The sequence below is a fragment of the Chiloscyllium punctatum genome, chromosome 12 (assembly GCF_047496795.1).
Source record: "Chiloscyllium punctatum isolate Juve2018m chromosome 12, sChiPun1.3, whole genome shotgun sequence".
Taxonomy (NCBI): Eukaryota; Metazoa; Chordata; class Chondrichthyes; order Orectolobiformes; family Hemiscylliidae; genus Chiloscyllium; species Chiloscyllium punctatum.
Window position 1 is genome coordinate 32,340,891 of NC_092750.1, and position 24,699 is coordinate 32,365,589.

Genomic DNA, 24,699 nt, shown 5'->3' on the forward strand with positions numbered 1-24,699 from the left:
TGTTGAAAACAGAAGCCAATTTGCAAACACTATCGCATAAACAGCAACAAAATATATCATTAAATTGAGTCTTGGTAATATATAGAGGGATAAATAATCAGTATCTACTAATACCATTATGTTAGCCAATAAGTGGAGTGGGACTTGCAGAAGAAATCAAATCAAGTCTATTTATGAGGCAGAGTCTGTTTTTACTCAGCATTGTCAACTTAAACAGCATAATAGTGAGCAAAGTCTATTTAAAAAGCGTGCTTCTAAACACAAAACAACTCATGACTGAAATGCCAGCATAAATTTCACATAAGAGCACTGATTCTCCAGGAAAAAGTAAAAGGTAGTTACACACGAATTGCTCATGAAATATGAACTGAAGTCACTTCTATCAGTCTGTTCTTACGTCATGAGTGACAAGGGAATTACCCAATACTCTCCATTTGAATCAAAAATTGTGCTTTTCCATATAAAGATGTAAATATCTGTGCTCTTGGAATAAAATCACATGACCCTTTTACATCCCCCTGAGAAAATTGATATGGCCATGAATTCATGGCATAATCAAAAGACAATTTTTGGCAGTGCAGCATCCCCTCAGTGGTGGAACAGAGAATAACATCGTTGGATCGCTCTGATGGAGGTACTTCTGATGTTTGAACATTTTTGAAAGTCTTGAGACCCATGTATCAGGACACTTTTTAAAACTTATTTCTCTCATTAGAGTCACAGAGATGTACAGCATGGAAACAGACCCTTCGGTCCAACCTGTCCATGCCGACCAGATACCCTAACCCAATCTCGTCCCACCTGCCAGCACCCAGCCCATATCCCTCCAAACCCTTCCTATTCATATACCCATCCAAGTGCCTCTGAACTGTTGCAATTGTATGAGCCTCCACCACTTCCTCTGGCAGCTCATTCCATATATATACCTCCCTCTGCATGAAAAAGTTGCCCCTTAGGTCTCTTTTATATCTTTCTTCTCTCACCCTAAACCTATGCCCTCTAGTTCTGGAGTCGCCACACCCCAGGGAAAAGACCTCATCTATTTATCCTATCCATGCCCCTCATGATTTTGTAAACTCTATAAGGTCACCCCTCAGCCTCTGACGCTCCAGGGAAAACAGCCTCAGACTGTTCAGCCTCTCCCTGTAGCTCAAAACCTCTAATCCTGGCAACATCCTTGTAAATCTTTTCTGAACCCTTTCAAGTTTCACAACATCTTTGCAATATGAAGGAGACCAGAATTGCACACAATATTCCAACAGTGGCCTAACCAATGTCCTGTACAGCCGCAACATGACCTCCCAACTCCTGTACTCAATACTCTGACCAATAAAAGAAAGCATATTAAATGCTTTCTTCACGATCCTATCTACCTGCGACTCCACTTTCAAGGAGCTATGAACCTGCATTCCAAGGTCTCTTTGTTCAGCAACACTCCCTAGGACCTTACCATTAAGTGTACAAGTCCTGCTAAGATTTGCTTTCCCAAAATGCAGCACCCCACATTTATCTGAATTAAACTCCATCTGCCACTTCTCAGCCCATTGGTCCATTTGATCAAGATCCTGTTCTAATCAGAGGTAACCTTCTTCGCTGTCCACCACACCTCCAATTTTGGTGTCATCTGCAAACTTACTAACTATACCTCTTACATCAATGATTTGGATGTAAGCATAAATGATGAAAAGTCCTTGTGGCACTCCACTGGTCACAGGCCTCTAGTCTGAAAAACAACCCTCCACAACCATCCTCTGTCTTTTACCTTTGAGCCAGTTCAGTATCCAAATGACTAGTTCTCCTTGTATTCAGTGAGGTCTAACCGTGCTAACCTGTCTCCCATGGGGAACCTTGCTGAACGCCTTACTGAAGTCCATATAGATTATATCTACTGCTCTGCCCTCATCAATCTTCTTTGTTACTTCTTCAAAAAAACTCAATCAAGTTTGTGAGACATGATTTCCCACGCACAAAGCAATGTTGACTATCCCTAATCAGTCCTTGTTTTTCCAAATACATGTACATCCTGTCCCTCAGGTTTCCCTCCAACAACTTGCCCACCACTAACGTCAGGCTCACTGGTCTACAGTTCCCTGGTTTGTCCTTACCACCATCCTTAAACAGTGACACCATGTTAGCCAACCTCCAGTCTTCTGGCCCCTCGCCTGTGACTATCGATGATACAAATATCTCAGCAAGAGACCCAATCACTTGCCTAGCCTCCCACAGATTTCTAGGGTACACCTGATCAGGTCCTGGGGATTTATCCACTTTTATGCATTTCAAGACATCCAGCACTTCCTCCTCTGTAATGTGGACATTTTTCAAGATGTCACCATCTATTTCCCTACAGGCTATATCTTCCATGTCCTTTTCCACAGTAAATACTTATGCAAAATACTCGTTTAGTATCTGCCCCATCTTCTACGGCTCTACACCAATACCACCTTGCTGATCTTCGAGGCGCCCTATTCTCTCCCTAGTTATCCTTTTGTCTTTAATGTATTTGTAAAAACCCTTTGGATTCTCCTTAATTCTATTTGCCAAAGCTATCTCATGTCTCCTTTTTGCCCTCCTGATTTCCCTCTTAAGTATACTCATACTGCCTTTATAGTCTTCTAAGGATTCACTCAATCTATCCTGTCTATACCTGACATATGCTTCCTTCTTTTTCTGAACCAATCCCTCAATTTCTTTAGTAATCCAGCATTCCCTATACCTACCAGCCTTTCCTTTCACCCTAACAGGAATATACTTTGGATTTGTGTCCTCATTTTTGAAGGCTTCCCATTTTCCAGCCGTCCCTTGACCTGCGAACATCTCCTCCCAACCAACTTTCGAAAGTTCTTTCCTACTACCGTCAAAATTGGCCTTTCGCCAATTTAGAACTTCAACTTTTAGATCTGGCTATCCTTTTCCATCACTATTTTAAAACTAAAAGAATTCAGGTCACTGGCCCCAAAGTGCTCCCCCACTGACACCTCAGTCACCTGCCCTGCCTTATTTCCCAAGAGCAGGTCAAGTTTTGCACCTTCTCTAGTAGGTACATCCACAGACTGAATCATAAAATTGTCTTGTACACACTTAAAATCCTCTCCATCTAAACCCTTAACACTATGGCAGTCCTAGTCTGTGTTTGGCTAGTTAAAATCTGCGACCATAACTACCCTATTATTCTTACAGATAACGGAGATCTCCTTATAAATTTGTTTCACAATTTCCCTTTATTAGGGCGTCTATAATATAATCCCAATAAAGAGGATCATCCCTTCCTTATTTCTCAGTTCCACTCAAATAACTTCCCTGGATGTATTTCCAGGAATATCCTCCCTCAGTACAGTTGCAATGCTGTCCCTTATCAAATACACCACTCCCCCTCTTTCCTTCCTGTCGTATTTGTATCCTGGAACTTTAAGCTGCCAGTCCTGTCCATCCCTGAGCCACGTTTCTACAATTGCTATGATATTCCAGTCCCAACTTCCTAACCATGCCCTGAGTTCATCTGCCTTCCCTGTTAGGCTTCTTGCATTGAAATAAATGCAGTTTAATTTATCAGTCCTACCTTGTTCTCTGCTTTGTCAGTGCTCTGCCCTGACCGTTTGACTTGCCTTTTTTCTCAACTGTACCAGTCTCAGATTGATTTCTTTCCTCACTATCTCCCTCGGTCCGACCCCCCTCCTAGTTTAAATCCTCCCGAGCAGCTCTAGCAAGTCTCCCTGCCAGTATATTAATCGGCATCCAATTTAGGTGCAATCCGTCCTTCTTGTACGGGTCACTGTAATTTCAGTAGAAAGGCATAAAGAATTGGGAAATAGCCATTTTTAAAATGGAAAGCTATTTATCTATTCCCTCACAATAACAACAACTTGCTTGCTTATTGCATTTTGAAAATGCCCAAGATGCTTCACAAAGGCATTATTAGCACAATTTGATATTCACTATTAAAGACATGAGAACTGAAAAAATAAACTTGGTCAAAGCCATAGGTTTTAAGGAGGATCTTGAAAGTAGTTAGTGTTACAACACAGGGTAAACCATGCTGCAAATTTAAACCAGATGCACAGAAAAGCTCACCTTGCACCGTAATCTGTTCAACTGAGTGGCAAGGAGCCAGCCCAAATATCATTATTTAAAGAAAAAATTAACAATTTAATTCTTTAAGTCCAAAAGAGAACATTAGGCAACTACTTATAACTCCTTTCTCTTAAACCTATTTTTTTTTACCTCCCACTCTATAATACTGGTCTGATAAAAACCCTGACAAAGATTTACAAAAAAAAAATCTTGTTTCAAAACCAGCTCTCTGTGTTGATTCTCCCCTGTAGATTCTTCTGGGTCATCTTTTCTTCAGTCTTATCTGCACAAATTTCTTATGGACAGGTACCTTTCAGAGAACTATTCTGCTCGCAGTCCTTGGTGCTTGGCTGGTCTTTGCTGTTCTCGCCAACTGTTCAAAATACCCGACTTTATATATCCCAAAACATCGGACCATCTCATTGGTCTGATGTCATCAAAACATTAAAATTCAAATTCAATTAGATTTTGGTATCTTGGGGCATAAGCTGATTGGTTGAATTCAAATTTGTTGTGAACCATGGCAATGCAGTTCCAGTTTTTGCATTTCAAAACCAAAATGTTATATTTTTAAATTGTTCAGCACACTGTGCTTTCAGTCAGTCCTTGCCAGCTTTCACATTCTCAAAAAGTACAGTACACACCTACACTTTCATAACATTAGTATGAAGAAGGGATTTAGGGAGAGCTTTCTAAAATTTAGGGCAATTTACTGACAACACTCTTCCTCACCAGGATCGAGATCAATTGGTACTTGCAAAACTACTTGCTCCTCATAGCCCAAGGGGTTTCTCTTTTTTTTCTCCATTTGCTTTTCTCGTTGGGGAAAACACAAAACTGAATAAGATTATTTAAATTTCCACTACTTATTCTGACGTATAGCCCAGTTTTGAAACAATCTTGATCTTTGTATCCAGTTGCCATATCAAATCAACAAAGATTGTCTTCTAATTAGAATACCAATCCAGCTGCCTCTTACTGTCAACCTTTCTCTGAGCAGATTCTAATTGTGATGAGTTGTTTATAAGTATAAAGAAATAAATGGTAAAGCAAATGCTTCAGTGAGTTATAATAGAAATATTTTGAAGTCCTAACACACAGTTATAACAGAACTCTTATTCAGTATGTGCCCTAACATCGAAACAAAGCTATCTTTAAGTTCACAACTAAGTTGATGATCTAAATTCGCTTTTGCTCAAGTTGAATAACACAGAATCCATCACGAAGCTTAATTCAACCTTACATCAGAGTTATCCATGTTTAAAAAGAATCAGCGTACAGTCAAAATCCATTACTTAAATAAAGCAGGGCTCTCTGTCTCCAAAATGTCACTTATACTTTGGAAGATATGTCTCCCACTCATATTAAAATTGTTTAAATGCTACAAGAAACAACTTTACCTCGTTTTTGGCAATGCTGAGGGCTACAGGAAATCAATTTGTTTTAATCCTAATTTATATTTCAGCAGGAGAAGAAATAAGACTTAAAAGGTAGATTTGTATATATGAAATTGTTTTATTTTGAAGAGATGTATTCAAAAGAACAGTACAGCACAGGAACACACCCTTCAGCCCATCAAAAGTGTGCCAATACATGACTTCCTACACTAAAATACATTTACCTCTATGTGGTCCCTATCCCTCTATTCCCTACCTATTTACCTGTCAAGATACCTCAAATGTTGCTGCTATATTGGCCTCCACCACGTCTGGCAGCACATTCCAGGAACTTATCCTCAGTGTAAGAAAACTTGCCTCTCATCTTCTTTAATTTAGCCCCTTGTACCTTAAACCTATGATATCCCAGGAGAAAGACTGACTACCCATTCTAGCTTTGCTACTCAAAGGCGTGGTGACGGAGAGCGGTGTGGGGGCGGGGCTAGGCGTGGTGATGGAGATCAGCGTGGGATCACCAGGAAGACCTTTGCTGACAGATTCGCGGCCTCCGCGGGGTCCACGGCTATCGGGAACACCGTTTCTGCCGTCACCACAGCCACTTCCGCCCCCTTGGTTGCTGTCGCAGGAGCCACTTCAGCCCCCATGCCAATCTTCGTCCCCAGGCCTAACCCCGCCCCCACGCCCATCTCCGTTCGCACGCCTAACCCCGCCCCCACGCCGAACCCCACCCCGCCCCGATTCCCGCCCCCACGCCTAACCCCGCCCCCCACTCCCAGCTCCAGCCCCACACCAGGTCCCATGTCCAAGTTCCCAGCCTTACCGTGTTTTCACCATCCCTCCAGAACTACCCCTCTCTGATTATGAAAGATCAGTCCTCGGCAGAGGCCTCACCTTCATTCCCCTACGCTATCGGATTAACGAGTACAACACGCGGCGAGACATCGAACAATTCTTCCGCCTCCTTCGCCTCCGCGCCTACTTCTTCAACCAGGATTCTCGCCCACCCTCTGACGACCCCTTCTCCCGCCTCCAACACACCCCATCCATCTGGACACCTCGTGCTGGCCTCTTACCCGCCCTCGATCTCTTCATAGCCAACTGCCGCTGCGACATTAACCGCCTCAACTTCTCCACCCCTCTCACCCACTCCAACCTCTCACCCTCGGAACATGTAACCCTCCACTCCCTCCGTTCCAACTCCAACCTCACTATCAAACCGGCAGACAAGGGAGGCGCGGTAGTAGTTTGGCGCACCGACCTTTACACCGCTGAGACTAAACACCAGCTCACGGACACCTCCTACTTCCCCTTGACCATGACCATACCTCCCACCACCAAACCATCATCTCCTCGACCATCCATAACCTCATCACCTCAGGGGATCTCCCATCCACCGCTTCCAACCTCATAGACCCACAACCCCGCACCGCCCGTTTCTACCTCTGGCCCAAAATCCACAAACCTGACTGCTCCGGCCAACCCATTGTCTCAGCCTGCTCCTGCCCCACCGAACCCATTTCTGCATACCTCGACACGGTCCTGTTCCCCTTAGTCAATAACTCCCCACCTACGTTCGGGACACCACCCATGCCCTCCACCTCCTCCATGATTTTCGCTTCCCCGGTCCCTAACGCCTTATCTTCACCATGGACATCCAGTCCCTATACACCTCCATCCCCCATCACAAAGGACTCAAAGCCCTCCGCTTCTTCCTCTCCTGCCGTACCAACCAGTACCCTTCCACTGACACCCTCCTTTGACTGACTGAACTGGTCCTCACTCTGAACAACTTCTCTTTCCAATCCTCCCACACCCTCCCGCATGGGCCCCAGCTATGCCTGCCTCTTCGTAGGATATGTGGAACAGTCCATCTTCCGCAGCTACACTGGCACCACGCCCCACCTTTTCCTCCTCTACATCGATGACTGTATTGGCGCTGCCTCGTGCTCCCACGAGGAGGTTGAACAGTTCATCCACTTTACCGACACCTTCCACCCCGACCTCAAGTTTACCTGCACCGTCTCAGACTCCTCCCTCCCGTTCCTAGACCTCTCCATTTCCATCTCGGGCAACCGAATCAACACGGACATTTAATATAAACCGACCGACTCCGACAGCTACCTAGACTACACCTCCTCCCACCCTGCCCCCTGTAAAAATGCCATCCCATATTCCCAATTCCTTCGTCTCCGCCGCATCTGCTCCCAGGAGGACCAGTTCCAATACTGAACAACCCAGAGGACCTCCTTCTTCAAAGACCGCAATTTCCCCACAGACGTGATTGACGATGCTCTCCACTGCATCTCCTCCACCCTTGAGCCCCGCCCCTCCAGTCACCACCAGGACAGAACCCCACTGGTCCTCACCTACCACCCCACCAACCTCCAGATATATATCATCTGTCGACATTTCCGCCACCTCCAAACGGACCCCACCACCAGGGATATATTTCCCTCCCCTCCCCTATCAGCGTTCCGAAAAGACCACTCCCTCCGTGACTCCCTCGTCAGATCCACACCCCCCACCAACCCAACCTCCACTCCCGGCACCTTCCCCTGCAACCACAAGAAATGCAAAACTTGCGCCCACACCTCCCCCCTTACTTCCCTCCAAGGCCCCAAGGGATCCTTCCATATCTGCCACAAATTAACCTGCACCTCCACACACATCATTTACTGCATCCGCTGCACCCGATGTGGCCTCCTCTATATTGGGGAGACAGGCCGCCTACTTGCGGAACATTTCAGAGAACACCTCTGGGACACCCGCACCAACCAACCCAACCATCCTGTGGCTCAACACTTCAACTCCCCCTCCCACTCCACCAAGGACATGCAGTTCCTTGGACTCCTCCATCGCCAGAGCATAACAACACGACGGCTGGAGGCAGAGCGCCTCATCTTCCACCTTGGAACCCTCTAACCACAAGGGATGAACTCAGATTTCTCCAGTTTCCTCATTTCCCCTCCCCCCACCTTGTCTCAGTCTCAATCCTCTAACTCAGCACCACCTTCTTAACCTGCAATCTTCTTCCTGATCTCTCCGCCCCCACCCCGGTCTTATCACCCTCATCTTAACCTCCTTCCACCTATCGCATTTCCAACGCCCCTCCCCCAAGTCCCTTCTCCCTACCTTTTATCTTAGCTTGCTTGGCACACTCCCCTCATCCCTGAAGAAGGGCTTATGCCCGAAACGTCGATTCTCCTGCTCCTTGGATGCTGCCTGACCTGCTGCGCTTTTCCAGCAACACATTTTCAGCCAACATCCTGGTTAAGCCTTTCTGTACCCACTCCAAATCCTTTGGGTAAAAAAGGAGAAAGTGAGGACTGCAGATGCTGGAGATCAGAGCTGAAAAATGTGTTGCTGGAAAAGCGCAGCAGGTGAGGACCAGTGGGACCCGATACCCAGCATGAGCAAAACCAATGTAGTGTACAAAATCCCATGCAAGGACTGCACAAAACACTACATAGGACAAACAGGAAGACAGCTAACGATCCGCATCCATGAACACCAACTAGCCACGAAACGACACGACCAGCTATCCTTAGTAGCCACACACGCAGATGACAAGCAACATGAGTTTGACTGGGATGACACTACTGTTATAGGACAAGCCAAACAGAGAACAGCCAGGGAATTCCTAGAGGCATTGCACTCATCCACAGATTCAATCAATAAGCACATCGACCTGGACCCAATATATCGACCATTGCAACGGACAGCTGGAACTGACAACCGGAAGCGGCAGATTCAAAACACTGTAAATGCCAGAGGAAAGATCACAGAAGTGCTTCGCAGGAGGCTCCCAAGCTCTGAGGATGTCACCTAGACAGGGGACGAAATGTCTGCAATACAAATTCCCAGCTCGGCGAACAGAACCACAACAGTTTTTAAAAGATTCCCACATGCCAGATCTGGAATTACCCTTAAATAGCTGCCCCAATTTACATTCCCCAGACCTGCCTAATATTGTGATAGCTAGCCTTTCCTTAATTAAGTCCTTTCACCCAAGGTCTATTCTTATCCGTAATAACTTAAAACTTACAGAATTATGCTCACTGTTAATGTTTTTAAATTTATAAAAAGCTGCCTATTTTGAATGCTAATTTTGCATACTTTTAGAGAATATTTGATGTAATGATCCACATACATCGCTTTCTCATTAAATCATAAATTATTTGACCAAACAAAAAACATATTTACAAATTTGAAGCTTATCGCTGACTACACTAACCAGTCCCATGCTACAGGGATCTGTATTATATTTTCCATGGATCTTCTGCAGAGTATAAGTTTGATGTGAGAAAGCTGAACCGAAATACATCGTCACCAGGCTACTTCACTTCCCAAAGCATTGCTTGTCGATACTATAATTGGATGGGAAGACAAAGGGTTCCCTTCACCATAAGCCAACTGGTGTCACCAAATGGCAAATGTATCTGGAAAATCTGTAGTTTTCTTCAAGTTACTAATTTTTGTTTCTAGGTGGCCAGTAAATTGAATGAACTTAGGGCAGTGCTCTCCAATGGAAGCTGTACAATGAAACAAGAAAAGGTTTGAAATATAGCATTCATACTTTAACCATAAAGCAAATAGATTTACAAATGAACAAATCAGATGACGTAAAATCTCTTTTTGTCGATCAAAGTTCTTGTTCTTCAATGATCTTTCCCTAACAAAAAACAACAAATGATATTTTTCACATTCTCAGCATGTCCATGACTTGTAGGCATCACATGGTATAGTGTCTTGCAGACAAGTATATTTTAGCTCAATGGCAAGATATCCTTTAGTCTTTGTTGGAACCTTGTTACATTTTGACTCATTTTAGTCTAATTGGACAACATTGCTCCCTGCTGTTCCTTAACAGGGCACCTTCTGCAATGAGTGATTGGAACCCTTATTTCTCTAATAAAAGCCCAAGTGTTTGCAAGTCAAATAATTACTTTTAAGGAACTGTCATCATTGCATTGGCAAATACCAGCAACCACTTCTTGTACAGCCAGATCCAAAGCAGCACTGACATAACTATTTCACCTATTTTCGACACATTGAGTGATAACTACTCGTGAAGATTCTTCCCCTGCTTTTCTTGAAACAGTAATAATTGGATCTTTCAAATCCACACAATTAGCATCTTGACAATGCAGTATTCTTTCAACATTATTTTGAATGGTCTACCTAGATTATTTGGTCTCACTATTGCGTCTTATTTCCTTCACTGGCTGAAACTGGGACATTGAGCACAGTCACTGAGCAACATTAACAGTTGATTACAAATATTAGTTCACTTAAATCATTACATTTAATATGGTGTTGAAATATATCACTGAACAGTTTTCATTCTTCACTTGCCCCTCCAGATCAGCACGTGGTGGTGAATTATATGCTTGTTAAAGCATGTTCTCCTGCTTTGGGATATGGAAGAGTAAACCTTAAAAAACAATTCACTGGAAGTTGCATTTAAAAAACATACCTGGTATACACAAACAAAGTACCTTCTACATCAGTCTTCTCCTGTGGAAGAAAAGATAACAAAGTTAAGCCATCCAATGGCAAGGCTCTCACAATTCTGAAATAAAACATTTATTGTAACCTGCAAAACTTACCTCTTGCCCTGCAACACTTCATTTGTTAACTACAAGAAATTCTTCATAACTCAAAAGACAATTAGATTACACGCTAGTTTTACAACTAGCTAATTCAAGCTGAACGTCAATTATGAGGTCCACTACTTTCCTGCAGACTATTAGGTGCAGTATGATAGTCCACTCGGTCAAAACAGTAATATAACTGAAGTAAGTATGATGCAGACTTTAATGACAGTAGCCAAGAAGTTGTCAGTTTGCCCCATCAAGGTTCTTAACAAATGAAATGATGTGGAGATAGCACTGTTGAATTGGAGTGGACACAGTCTGAAATCACGCAACAGATTGATTTGAAAGCACAAGCTTTCGGAGCGTAACCCCTTCATTCTACGCTCCAAAACCTTGTAATTTCAAATAAACCTGATGGACTACAACTTAGTGCTGTGTGATTACTAAAAGAAAACCATTCAATGGAAGGTTCAATATCACAATAGAGTCATGGAATAGTCATAGCACAGAAGATGGTAATTTAGCTAGTCATGCTCACACCAACTCCCTGAACAGCAAATCAGCTAGTCTCAGTCCACAACCCTTTCCACGTAGCTGTGAAACCATTGTTTCCCTTCAAATCCTTAGCCAATTCTCTTCTGCCAATGACCCTATTCAAGACCAATCAGTTAGAAGAAGAAATCCAGCTACCAGTAATTAAGTGACAACTACACAACATTTCACTTGTTTAATAAAATCAAAAACTGTATTATACATCAGGAAGAATTCAACAAATTAAGCTTGATTACATCAACCCAATCACTGATTAGGATTTATGCTGTAAACTCACTTCTACTTTAAGAGTTTCCTTCCTGTACCAACTCCACAGGGTTGTTATTTTTTGTATAATCAATTCAAAAAATGTCATGGAAGTCCTTCTGTTACTTTCTCTTAAGCTCCAGCACTGACTGTTGAGTCTCCAGTAGTGGCTCAAAACATTAGAGAACACCCCTTGGTCTTCTATAGTTTCAAACAGGAACCAAGCTGATTACTTCTAACAGAACTCCAATTGCAACAAGATTAACTGACTCTTAGAGGATTTCAATAGATTGATTTCATTAACTTCTAGCTAAATAAATATTCCAACTTTTTACCTTTTGCCAATTTTGGCTTATGGAAAATATCAGCTCCAAATTGCAGGCTACAGCATTGTCTATCAATCTTGTATTATGCTATTTAAGATGGAGGATGTCTGTTGTTCTCTCTTGTACTATAGCCAAGTTTGTGGATTCCACAGGAATAGGTCGGAAGGCAAGTGGCAAGCATGGCACAAAAAGTGTCTGCACAGGTTAAGCAAGTGGACCAAAATTTTACAGATGGAATATAATGTGGGGAAATGTGAGGTCATACACGTTGGCAGGAAGATTAGAAGAGTTGAATATTATTTAAGTGAAAAAGGACTACAGAAAGTCACCAAACAGATGGGGATTTGGGAATCCTTGCACATGAATCATAAAATGCTAGCAAAAGTTCAACAGATAATAGGGAAGGCAAAAAGAATGTTGGTCTTTATTTCAAAGGGAACAGGAGTCTAAAAAGATTTTGCAAAATACAGCTGCAATACGGTGAAAAAGGGATCCAAAATTTATCTAAGGGTAGATAATTTGACACACTCAAGATTGGAATAATAAAAACTTTCATTTTACTGAAAGTCTGTTTTATTTTTGCTGTCAGTTTCATGCTGAAACACTACAAAGGTATTTTAATCAAATATAGGAGTTTGGAAGTCATGTTGCATCTGGACAGACATTGGTCTTGGAATATTGTGTGCAATTCTGGTCCCCCTCCTGTTGGAACGATGTTGTAAAACATGAAAGGGTTCAAAAAAGATTTACAAGATGTTGCCAGGGTTGGAGGGTTTAAGCCATAGGGAGAGGCTGAATAGGCTGGGGCTGTTTGTCCTGGAACATCAGAGGCTGAGGGGTAACCTTTTTGGAGGTTTATAAAAATCATGAGGGGTGTGGATAGGATAAATAGACAAAGTCTTTTCCCTGGGGTGGGGGGAGTCCAGAACTAGAGGACATAGGTTTAGGGGGAGAGGGGAAAGATTTTTTCACGCATGCATGGAATGAGGTGCCAGAGGAAGTAGTGGAGGCTGGTACAATTGCACCATTTAAAACACATTTGGATGGATGTATGAGTAGGAGGTGTTCAGAAGGATATGAGTCAAGTGCCTGCAAAGGGACGAGATAAGGTTGGGATATCTGGTCAGCATGGAGAAGTTGGACCAAAGGGTCTGTTTCCATGCTGTGCGTCTCTATGACTGAGATAATGCTGGCATTGGAGGCAATCCAAAGAAGGTTCACTGAGCTGATCCCAGGTACAGAGGAACGATACAGTGAGGAGAGGTTGAGTAGATTGGGCCTGTACTCACTAGAATATAGAAGTATAATACGTCACCTCATTGAAATATGAGATTCTTAGGAGATTTGGGGTAAGTGCAGAATGGTTGTTTCTTCTTCTGGGAGAGTTTAGGGCTGGGGGCATATCTCAGCCTGATTTCTTCTGAAGATAGTGAATCAGTGGAATTCTTTATTGCAGAAGGCTGAAGTTGATTTTTAACCAGTAACAAGGGTTATGGAGAAAAAGCAGAAAAGTAGAATTGAGGACTCAGATCAGCTATGATCTTATTGAATGGCAGAGCAGATTCGATGGACTGAATGGCCTACTTCTACTCCCATCTCTTATGGACTTCCAAGGAACGACAACTACAGAAGACCCAAAGATAACACAGTCTCTTAGCTGCCTTATCAAATACAGTCAGTCTTGCTTGCCATTGCAAAACTGAATTTAGAAATAGCTGAAAACAGAAATGTTCTCTTCATTCCAAGCATCGCAAAAGACCATGTAACACAAATGGTCAGTTCCCAGATAAAAGTGCTAATTAATTTCCTTTTTATTCCAAGACTTTTGTTTAATATGGGAAATCACATTAGTACAATAACTACAAACATCATAGCCAGCATTTTTCAATGGCCATATTGTAATTCCTGCAGCCTGGAGGAGAGTGGCACACAGGAACCCTGTGGAATACCTGATGCGATAGACTGTCAAGGAATCGACTGAGAAATAGAATCTATCCTTTATACCATGGTCCTGACACCCTGCAGTCTAACCTCAACACCCAACCCTGCCATTCCCTAAATTCTAAATCAACCCGTTTGGAAATATTTGTACATACTCCTGCAGCAAGTGAGACTTGAGCCTGGGCTTCCTAGCAACACACTTTTTTTTTCAAATTTCTGAATCAACCCCTTCAGAGAAGTTATCACAGCAGGTGTAGGTGGGACTTGAACCCAAGCCTCCTGGTCCAAAGGTAGGGACATTCCCACTGTACCATAATAGCCCTCATTCCCATGTCTCCAGTTCTTTCGTTCAGCCCACTTGCTGTTTATGATCTTAAATTTCTAGCTGTTCACTTCCTAAGTTACAATAGCCCTGATCTTTTAAGTACAAAAACTTCTAAGCCTGTTTGAATTTTATTTACTTCAGGGTTATTTTATCAGGTTCTCAACCAGATACCACAATTTTCTGCAAATGAAAACATTAACCCGAAAATCCAAGAGTTATATTCTAAAATATACAATTATAGATTAGATACTCAACATTTTTCAAAACACAACTGAATCAACCTCCACTACATGCTCAGGGGTTACATTCAAGATCCTTCTGTTTTGCTCATCTTAGAGTCAAAGTCCTATAGCACGGAGATAGGCCCTTTGACCCAAACTGGTACATGTCAACCAAAAATGTCCACCTACCCTAACCTTACTTCCCTGTACTTGGCTCATATCCTTCTCAGCCTTTCCTATCCATGTATTTATCCAAATGCCTTTTAACTGTTGTTAAATGTGCTCGGCTCAATCACTTCCACTAACAGCTTATTCCATACGCATACCACTCTGCGTAAAAAAGTTACTCCTTAGGTTTCCTTTTATTCCTTCCCCTCTAACCTTAAACTGATGCCCTCTAGTCCTCGATTCTCAAACCCTGGGAAAAAGACTGAGTGCATTCATCCCATCCATGCCTCTCATGATCTTTTACATCTCTAAGGATCTCCCTCAGTCTCATATACTCTAAAGGAAAAAGTCGTAGCTTGTCCAACCTCTCCCTATAACTTAGACCCTCAAGTCCTGACAAAATCTTTGCAAATTCCTTCTGCACTCTTTCCAGTTTGATAACATCCTTCCCACAGCAAGGTGGCCAAAACTGAACACAATACTCCAAGTACAACCTCACCAACATCCTGTACAATTGCAACATAACTTTCCAACTTCTATGAAGGCCAGTGTGCCAAAAACTTTCTTCACTGCCTGATACACCCATGGCTCCACTTTGAGAGAACCTTGCACCCGAAGTTCAAGATCCCTCTGTTCCACTACACTCCTTAAGGCCCTACCATTCACCATGAAATTTCTACCTTGATTTGACTTTCCAAAACACAAGTCTTCACACTTAGCTATATTAAACTCCATTTACCATTTCTCAGCCCAGCTGGTCAAAGCCTGGCTGCAATTTGTGACAACCTTCCTCTCTGTCCCTATTACCTCCTATTTTAGTGTCATCTGCAAACTTACTAATCATACCTTGCACATTCTCATCCAAATCATTGGTATAGATAATAAACAGCAATGGGTCCAGCACCAACCCCTGGAAGAACTCCACTCATCACAGGCCTCCAGTCCGACAAGCATCCTTCCACTATTGCCCTCTGTTTCCTACCATCAAGCCAAATCATGTTGAGTTTGTTGGAGTTATACTTGCTGCAAGCTCCAGCGAGGTTTCTCATTGAATCTTACCACATTAATTGCTGTTCCCACCCCAAAGATTTGTATCATATCCATTTTTCATCTCATCCTACCACACTGTTCTCAGAACAGCTCTCTACACACTGGATATCCTAGAACTGACCAACATTCCTGATGCAGATACCATCTTCAAAAGCACATTATACAACCAGACACACACTGTCAGTCCAGAGCTGCCTTACATAGTTTCTGACACTGGGCTCAGACTTGGTAGATGGGGAGATCTGTGCCCCATTTTGCAGATAGTGGCCTGGAGGTCCTGCTAGAAGGGACGGCATACAGGTGGGACATCCTCTTCTCAAGGACTAGGGTTGGAAGCCATATCATCAGACCATGATAAACTGCTCTGAGTTTGCCACTGTTATAAAAAACAAAAAGTTAGCCACCTGGAGGAAAGTCCAGCATCTTCTGTTACCTCACACTCACTCTCTGCTATTGTATCACCACCCACAAAACTTTAACACTCTATTGCCTTCAATACCTTTCTCACTTGCCATCCCCCAAACCAACAATCCCCATTACCACTAACCTTGCATGCCCTTTGTGCTGGCTACTCATTTACTTAGGATACTTTCCCATTTCCACCTACAGTATTAGTTGCGCCACTCACTTTCACCTTCAGTTTGCTGTTGGTTCTTTTGCAGTCACATTATACCAACACCCAGTGGTTCTTCACCCTTCTGCAAATTAGAACATTTTCCTCCATTTTCTGTGCCTGGGCCATTCAATGTTTCAGTCACCCTGACCAAACTTTGGTAAGCAAAACAAGTCCAGCTACTCCAATTTATTTATTACTTAAAAACTGGAACAGAAATGGAAACAATAAATTCACAAGTTTTCTATTAATAAAGAATCTTTCACAGATTTCACTAAGTCAATTAAAATTAGAGTTTTCCTCAAAGTTGACATGTCATCTCTCTAGTTCTAAGTGGCCTTCAGATTTTGAAAATTTTAACTTGAGGTTAGTCATACAGCAAAAAGGATTAAATGAGCCCCCTCAAAAAAAGGACAGAGAATAGAGTGGCAATTATTAGTACCCGATGTTGAGGCTTTGGGAGTGAGGGGGAAGGTTTGTCAGATGTAATTAATTGAAACATTTAATGTAAATTGAACAGATGCTCAATGTGTCAAGTGCTTCAATAGACAATAGACAATAGACAATAGATGCAGGAGTAGGCCATTCTGCCCTTCGAGCCTGCACCGCCATTCAATATGATCATGGCTGATCATTCCTAATTAGTATCCTGTTCCAGCCTTATCTCCATACCCCTTGACTCCACTATCTTTAAGAGCTCTATCCAATTCTTTCTTAAAAGAATCCAGAGACTGGGCCTCCACTGCCCTCTGGGGCAGAGCATTCCACACAGCCACCACTCTCTGGGTGAAGTAGTTTCTCCTCATCTCTGTCCTAAATGGTCTACCCCGTATTTTTAAGTTGTGTCCTCTGGTTCGGCACTCCCCCATCAACGGAAATATGTTCCCTCCTGCCAGAGTGTCCAGTCCTTTCATAAGCCTATACGTTTCAATCAGATCCCCTCTCAGTCTTCTAAACTCAAGGGTATACAAGCCCAGTCGCTTCAGTCTTTCCGTGTAAGGCAATCCTGCCATTCCAGGAATTGACCTCGTGAACCTACGCTGCACTCCCTCAATAGCCAGAATAGTCAGTTGGTAAATCATAACTCAGACGATGAATAGGGTTTTAAACTAAACTAGTGGGGTGGTGGGAGTTTATTTGAAGGAAAGTTTAGAAATATAAAAAGAAACCAAAATATAAAAAGAAACCAAGGAAACTGCAGTTTTGCAGTTTGGTAAAGTCAAGGGAATGGGACAGAACATGATATACAGTCTACAAGCCAGTTATGCTAATCAATATGACCAATGAGAATCAGATTGTAGCCTTTGTGCCACTCTTCTTCCCTCACAACTCAAGTCTTCCAAAGTCCCATAAAGATACTTAGGTAAGGTGATAAATATTTGAGCATAGGCTGTCCATATATTTATGAAAAGGTTCTGGGATAAGATAGCTAATTAGTTTTCTGCCTGATGCAAGGTTATTATGTTTCATGTTCTCATGGCAAGGAGGATATTCCTGCAATCAGGTAATAGGCTCATTTACAAATCAATGAACGTAAGTGACAATGAAGGTTCTTTGTGGTCAGAGAGAGAAAACACTGCTTGATTTTGCAAAGGACAACAGCTGGATGCAAGGGGAAGATGGGCTTTATTCAAGGAGGCATATTCTGCAATCTTCTACAAATCCTTGGAGATGGATTCTGTTTCCCCCAGCATCACAAAAGAGGCTTTGTTGCCAGTAGTAGCCTTAAGAATCATCCCCCCCAAAAAACGAGGAAAGCATTTAGAGACAGTAATCCAAATAATACTGCTCATTAAGAGCAGATAAAAACTCATTGGAAACTGAATAAACTGTAGACCACTTGAAAAACTGTACGCCCCTGGAGAGTACATAGGGTCTACGTATACAATGGTAATGTAGATTCTACAGAAGAATAGGAAAATAACGTCTAAATAGCTAGCTGGAGTTTTTTGAAGTAACAGAAAAGTTCAATGAGATTCATGCTGTTGATGTGTATATGGAATTTCAGAAGCTATTAGATTAAGTGCCAAACAACAGATTTGGGAGGAAAGTTATTGGTCATGGTATATGAGGGACAGTAACAATGCAGACACAATCAGCATTGACAATAATGGTTAATGAATATTTTTCAGGCTGAAAGATGATTAGCAATGCGATTCATACAGATCAGCATTGGGACCTTTCCTTTACTAATATAGAAACATAGAAAATAGGAAGAGGAGTGGGCTATTCAGGTCTTTTAAATCTCCTCCACCATTCAATATGATCACTGCTAATTATCCTATGCAGCATCACGATTCCACTTTCTCGCCATACCTTTTAATCCCTTTTGCTCCAAGGAATATATCTAACTCACTCCTTCTTGAAAATATATATTATGATCTAGCTCTTGGTGTGTAGGAGGTAATTTCAAAGTTTGTAGATAACACAAAACTTCGAAGTGTTGTAAAATGTAAGGATGACAGTATCAGACTCCAGGGGACATTGACAAATTTATGGCGTGGGCAGATAAATAGCAGATGAGTTTCAAAGCAGAGATGTATTTTAGTAGGAAGAACATTAAGAAAATAAAGGGTAAAATTCTAAGGGAGTGTAGGAGCAGAAGGACCTAGGTCTGAATGTCCAGAGATCACTGAAAGTGGTGGGAAAGATATAGAGTGGACTAAGTTAAGCATACAGTATCCTTGGGTCTAAGTAATTGGGGCATAGAGTACTACAGCAAAGAGATGAACTTGTACAAGACACTTCTTAGACCTCAGTTTGAGTATTGTGTACAGTACTGATACTACATATTAGGAAGGACATGAATGCATTGAACATAGAGCAGAAGCGGTTTAGTAAAATGGTTCCAAGGATGAGGAACTTCTGTTATAAGGGCAGATCGAAGTTAGGACCATTCTCATTTTAGAGAAGAAAGCTAAGAGTATGGATGTTTTCAAAATCACAAGCAAACTGGATAGAGTGAATAGAGAAAAAAAACAGTTCCCGCTTGTAAAAAAAAGAACGACGAAGGGCTATAGATTTGAAGTGATCTGCAAAAGAACCAGGGGTGAAGTGAGGAGAAACCTTTTCACTCCACAGGAAGTTAGGGTCTGGAATGCACTTGAAGTGTGGTGAAGGCAGATCCCATTAAGGCAGTCAGAGAGTGGGGTTGGGAGATAATCTGGATAAAAATAATGTGCAAGGTTGTGGGGAAAGGCACTTGCTAATGTTGCTTATTAATAAGCAGGTGTAGACACAATGGCCTCCTTCTGCACTGTAACACTTGTGAAAGTATAAGTTGTTGACAAAAACGAAACAAACAGTCTTTTCATATATTTCAATCATTTGTGCCAAAACTTTAAAGTGTGAAACCTTATTGGGTCATCCTTTGAACCAGCAACTGAAAATTCAAGTATCTTTTTAAAAAATGTTTCCAATCTCAAATAATACATCATAGCAAATTCAAAATAAAAATTGCAGGATGCCAGGAGTCTGAAGAAGAATAGGTAGATACTCTATTGATACAACATAGATTACTATTAGTATGGACCTTCTTCCTCAATATAATTTTGATCCTGATGAATAAAACCTTTGGCGGTGCATTTGAAGAATCCCAGCATTCAATATTTAACAAGGTCCTGTCCTGCTCCATTTACTAAACAAATATTTGCCAACAGGGAAGTCCCTGAATATCAATCAAATATCTGACTTTAGGTATCTCAGTCAAGTGACACCACAATAGGTATCTGGTTCAATAATCCATCCATATTATTTTAACGAAAGAGCAAATGACCTTTCTTGTTGAATTCTAACAAAAATTACAACCAATTTACAGTTATAATGCTCAATTTTTTTGCATGCACTATTCAATCAAAGGTAATTACATATTAGTTATACTGAGATTCAGCCTATCAATCTTGTCCTGGTCATCTCAAGAAATAAGTGACAATAAAAATCATGAAAATAAAAAGCATACAACATGTAAAAAAAAATCTTGATCAACTCAGGGATGTTCATCAAGTGCAAACTAAAGTGAGCAGAAAAAAAAATGCATGAGATATCAATTTTTTTAAAATTATGTTAAAAAAAATTGAGTGGGAGCATATCATTAATTAAAATTAGAAAATGGTGAACATGCTTAATAATTACCTTGTATCAGCAGACAAAATAATCAGCATGCTTAATATCCAGAAGTAACTACCATTAAATGGAGGGATAGTGATTAACCAAAAATAATACAAGGGCCTAAAGGAAAATTGTTGCCCTGGTTAGGTAACCTGCTGAGTGGTTGGAAATGAGAAAATAAATGTGACAAGCAGGTTCCCGAATTGGCAGGATGTGACTCTAGTGTGATGCAAGGAACTGCACTGGGGACTTCAATCAATCATGGAGATGCTAGGGTAGAACACCACATATCCAAGCTTGTCCAGGATATATAAATAAGCAACACATGTTGTACAAACAAAATCATATTGTATCAATAGCTCTAAATTTATTTGAATTAACAATATTAGCAAATGAATTAATGTGGGCAACGTATGTACTTTAGCTATGCAAAGCCCTGGTTTGATAACAGCTGAACTACTATGAGCAGTTCAACCAACAGGATTGTCCTATTCCATTTCCAGTGATGTAACTTGTCCTATATTTCTTTCATGAGCGAGTCATCCGAGAATCACCTTTTGCGGCTTGTGTAGTAACAATATGTTCCCATTAACCTGAAGCTGATGGTAAAATGCTCAAACAGCAGCCAAACTTACAGACAGCAGATTCAAAATTCCATGTATTTTCATTCACTGAAAATCTTAAACATCCCATCAACCACAGTTGAAGTGGCCCTTCCTTCATTTCATTTTTAAAAAAGTTGATCACTGCCTGGACTCCATAGGTTAAATTACAATGGACAGATCACATACTAGGCTGCATAGCTATGGAGAAGGAGGGGATTAGGCAAAATGGAAGAAAATTTAATTGGGGAAAGAGGAAACTATGTGATTAGACATGAGTTAGGAAGCATGGATTGGGAGCAATTGTTCCATGGTAAAGGCACTATAGACATGTGGAGACTGTTTAAGGAACAGTTGTTGCAAGTGATGAATAAATATGTCCTTCTGAGACAGGCAAGAAGTGGTACGATAAAGGAACCTTGGATGACGAGAGCGGTGGAGCTTCTCGTCAAAAGGAAAAAGGTAGCTTTCGTAAGGTGAGGTAGCTAGGGTCAAGCTCAGCTCTAGAGGATTACAGGCAGGCGAGGAAGGAGCTCAAAAATGGTCTGAGGAGAGCCAGGAGGGGGCACGAGAAAGGCTTGGCAGAACGGATTAGGGAGAACACAAAGGCATTTTACACGTATGTGAGGAATAAGAGAATGGTCAAAGAAAGAGTAGGGCCGATCAGGGATAGCATAGGGAATCTGTGTGTGGAGTCTGAGGAGGTAGGGGAAGCCCTAAATGTGTTTTTTGCTTCTGCCTTTACGAAAGAAACGAACTTTGTACTGAATGAAACCTTTGAAGAGCAGGTGTGCATGCTGGAATGGATAGAGATAGAGGAAGCTGATGTGCTGAAAATTTTGTCAAACATTAAGATTGACAAGTCGCCAGGCCCGGACCAGATTTGTCCTCGCCTGCTTTGGGAAACGAGAAATGCAATTGCTTCGCCACTTGCGAAGATCTTTGCATCCTCACTCTCCACTGGAGTCATACCTGAGGACTGGAGAGAGGCAAATGTAATTCCTCTCTTCAAGAAAGGAAATGGGGAAATCCCCGGCAATTACAGACCAGTAAGTCTCACGTCTGCAAGGTGTTAGAAAGGATTCTGAGGGATAGGATTTATGACCATCTGGAAGCGCATGGCTTGATTAAATGCAGTCAATACGGCTTTGAGAGGGGCAGGTCATGCCTCACAAACCTTAGAGTTCTTTGAGGATGTGACTAGAAAAGTTGATGAGGGTCGAGCTGTGGATGTGGTGTATATGGGCTTCAGCAAGGCATTTGATAAGGTTCTCCATGGTAGGCTCATTCCGAAGGCCAGGAGGAATGGGATACAGGGGAACTTAGCTGTCTGGATATAGAATTTCCTGGCCAACAGAAGACAGCGAGTGGTAGCAGAAGGAAAATATTCTGCCTGGAAGTCTGTGGTGAGTAGTGTTCCACAGGGCTCTGTCCTTGGGCCTCTACTGTTTGTAATTTTTACTAATGACTTGGATGAGGGGATTGAAGGAAGGGTCAGCAAGTTTGCAGATGACAAAAGGTTGGAGGTGTCGTTGACAGTATAGAGGGCTGTTGTAGGCTGCAGCGGGACATTGACAGGATGCAGAGATGGGCTGAGAGGTGGCAGATGGAGTTCAACCTGGATAAATGAGAGGTGATGCATTTTGGAAGGTCGAATTTGAAAGCTAAGTACAGGATTAAGGATAGGATTCTTGCCAGTGTGCAGGAACAGAGGGATCTTGGTGTGCAGGTACATAGATCCCTTAAAATGGCCACCCAAGTGGACAGGGTTGTTAAGAAAGCATATGGTGTTTTGGCTTTCATTAACGGGGGATTGAGTTTAAGAGTCGTGAGATCTTGTTGCAGCTCTATAAAACTTTGGTTAGACCGCACTTGGGATACTGCATCCAGTTCTGGTCGCCCTATTATAGGAGAGGGTTCAGAGGAGGTTTACTAGGATGTTGCCTGGACTGGAGGGCTTATCTTATGAAGAGAAGTTGACTGAGCTCAGACTTTTTTCATTGGAGAAAAAGAGGAGGGGAGGGGACCTAATTGAGGTATACAAGATAATAAGAGGTATAGATAGCGTCAATAGCCAGAGACTATTTCCCAGGGCAGAAATGACTAACACGAGGGGTCATAGTTTTAAGCTGGTTGGAGGAAAGTATAGAGGGGATGTCAGAGGCGGGTTCTTTACACAGAATTGAGAGAGCATGGAATGCATTGCCAGCAGCAGTTGTGGAAGCAAGGTCATTGGGGACATTTAAGAGACTACTGGACATGCATACGGTCACCGAAATTTGAGGGTGCATACATGAGGATCAGTGGTCAGCACATCGTGGGCTGAAGGGCCTGTTCTGTGCTGTAATGTTCTATGTTCTATTAATGACTAATTAGAAGGTTGTTGTGGTTCTGTTTGCCGACCTGGAAATTTGTATTGCAGACATTTTGTCCCCTGTCTAGGTGACATCCTCAGTGCTTGGGAGCCTCCTCTGAAGCACTTCTGTGATCTTTCCTCCAGCATTTGTAGTGGTTTGAATCTGCTGCTTCCGGTTGTCAGTTCCAGCTGTCCGTTGCAGTGGCCAGTTATTTGGGTCCAGGTCGATGTGCTTATTGATTGAATCTGTGGATGAGTGCCATGCCTCTCGGAATTCCCTGGCTGTTCTCTATTTGGCTTCTCCTATAATAGTAGTGTTGTCCCATTCGAACTCATGTTGCTTGTCATTTGCGTGTGTGGCTACTAAGGATAGCTGGTCGTGTCGTTTCGTGGCTAGTTGGTGTTCATGGATGCGGATCGTTAGCTGTCTTACTGTTTGTCCTATGTCGTGTTTTGTGCAGTCCTTGCATGGGATTTTGTACACTACATTGGTTTTGCTCATGCTGGGCATCGGGTACTTCGTTCTGGTGAGTTGTTGTCTGAGAGTGGCTGTTGATTTGTGTGCTGTTATGAGTCCTAGTGGTCGCAGTAGTCTGGCTGTCAGTTCGGAAAATGCTCCTGATGTATGGTAGTGTGGCTAGTCCTTTGGGTTGCGGCATGTCCTCGTTCCGTTGTCTTTCCCTTCGGCATCTGTTGATGAAATTGCACGGGTATCTGTTTTTGGCGAATACATTGTAGAGGTGTTCTTCTTCCTCTTTTTGCAGTTCTGGTGTACTGCAGTGTGTTGTGGCCCTTTTGAATAGAGTCTTAATGCAACTTCTTTTGTGTGTGTTGGGGTGGTTACTTTCGTAGTTCAGGACTTAGTCTGTGTGTGTGGCTTTCCTGTATACCTTTGTGGTGAATTCTCCGTTTGGTGTTCTCTGTACCATCACGTCTAGGAATGGGAGTCGGTTGTCCTTTTCTTCCTCTCTCGTGAATCGGATTCCTCTCTAGTGTGTGTTCTCTATTTCTGTGCTTTTAATGATTACAAAAGGTGTCATCCACATATCTGATCCAGAGAGTTTGGGTTGACTTTGCGGTAAGATTGTTTGTTCTAATCTTTGCATTACTGCTTCTGCTAAGAGTCC

The 24,699-nt window shown here is 42.3% G+C and overlaps 1 protein-coding gene across 2 annotated transcripts in view; it reads right to left on the bottom strand.

Moving 5' to 3' along the window:
• Window positions 1-24,699, bottom strand: part of dcp1a (decapping mRNA 1A) — a 71,187-nt gene that overhangs the window by 44,379 nt on the left and 2,109 nt on the right. For both annotated transcript variants that reach the window (XM_072582289.1, XM_072582288.1), the window contains exon 2: window positions 10,945-10,985. Coding sequence is in view for 1 of the 2 variants with exons in the window: in XM_072582288.1 (XP_072438389.1) it covers window positions 10,945-10,985 (41 nt within the window). In the remaining variant the exon portion in view is untranslated. The remainder of the gene's footprint in view (window positions 1-10,944; window positions 10,986-24,699) is intronic.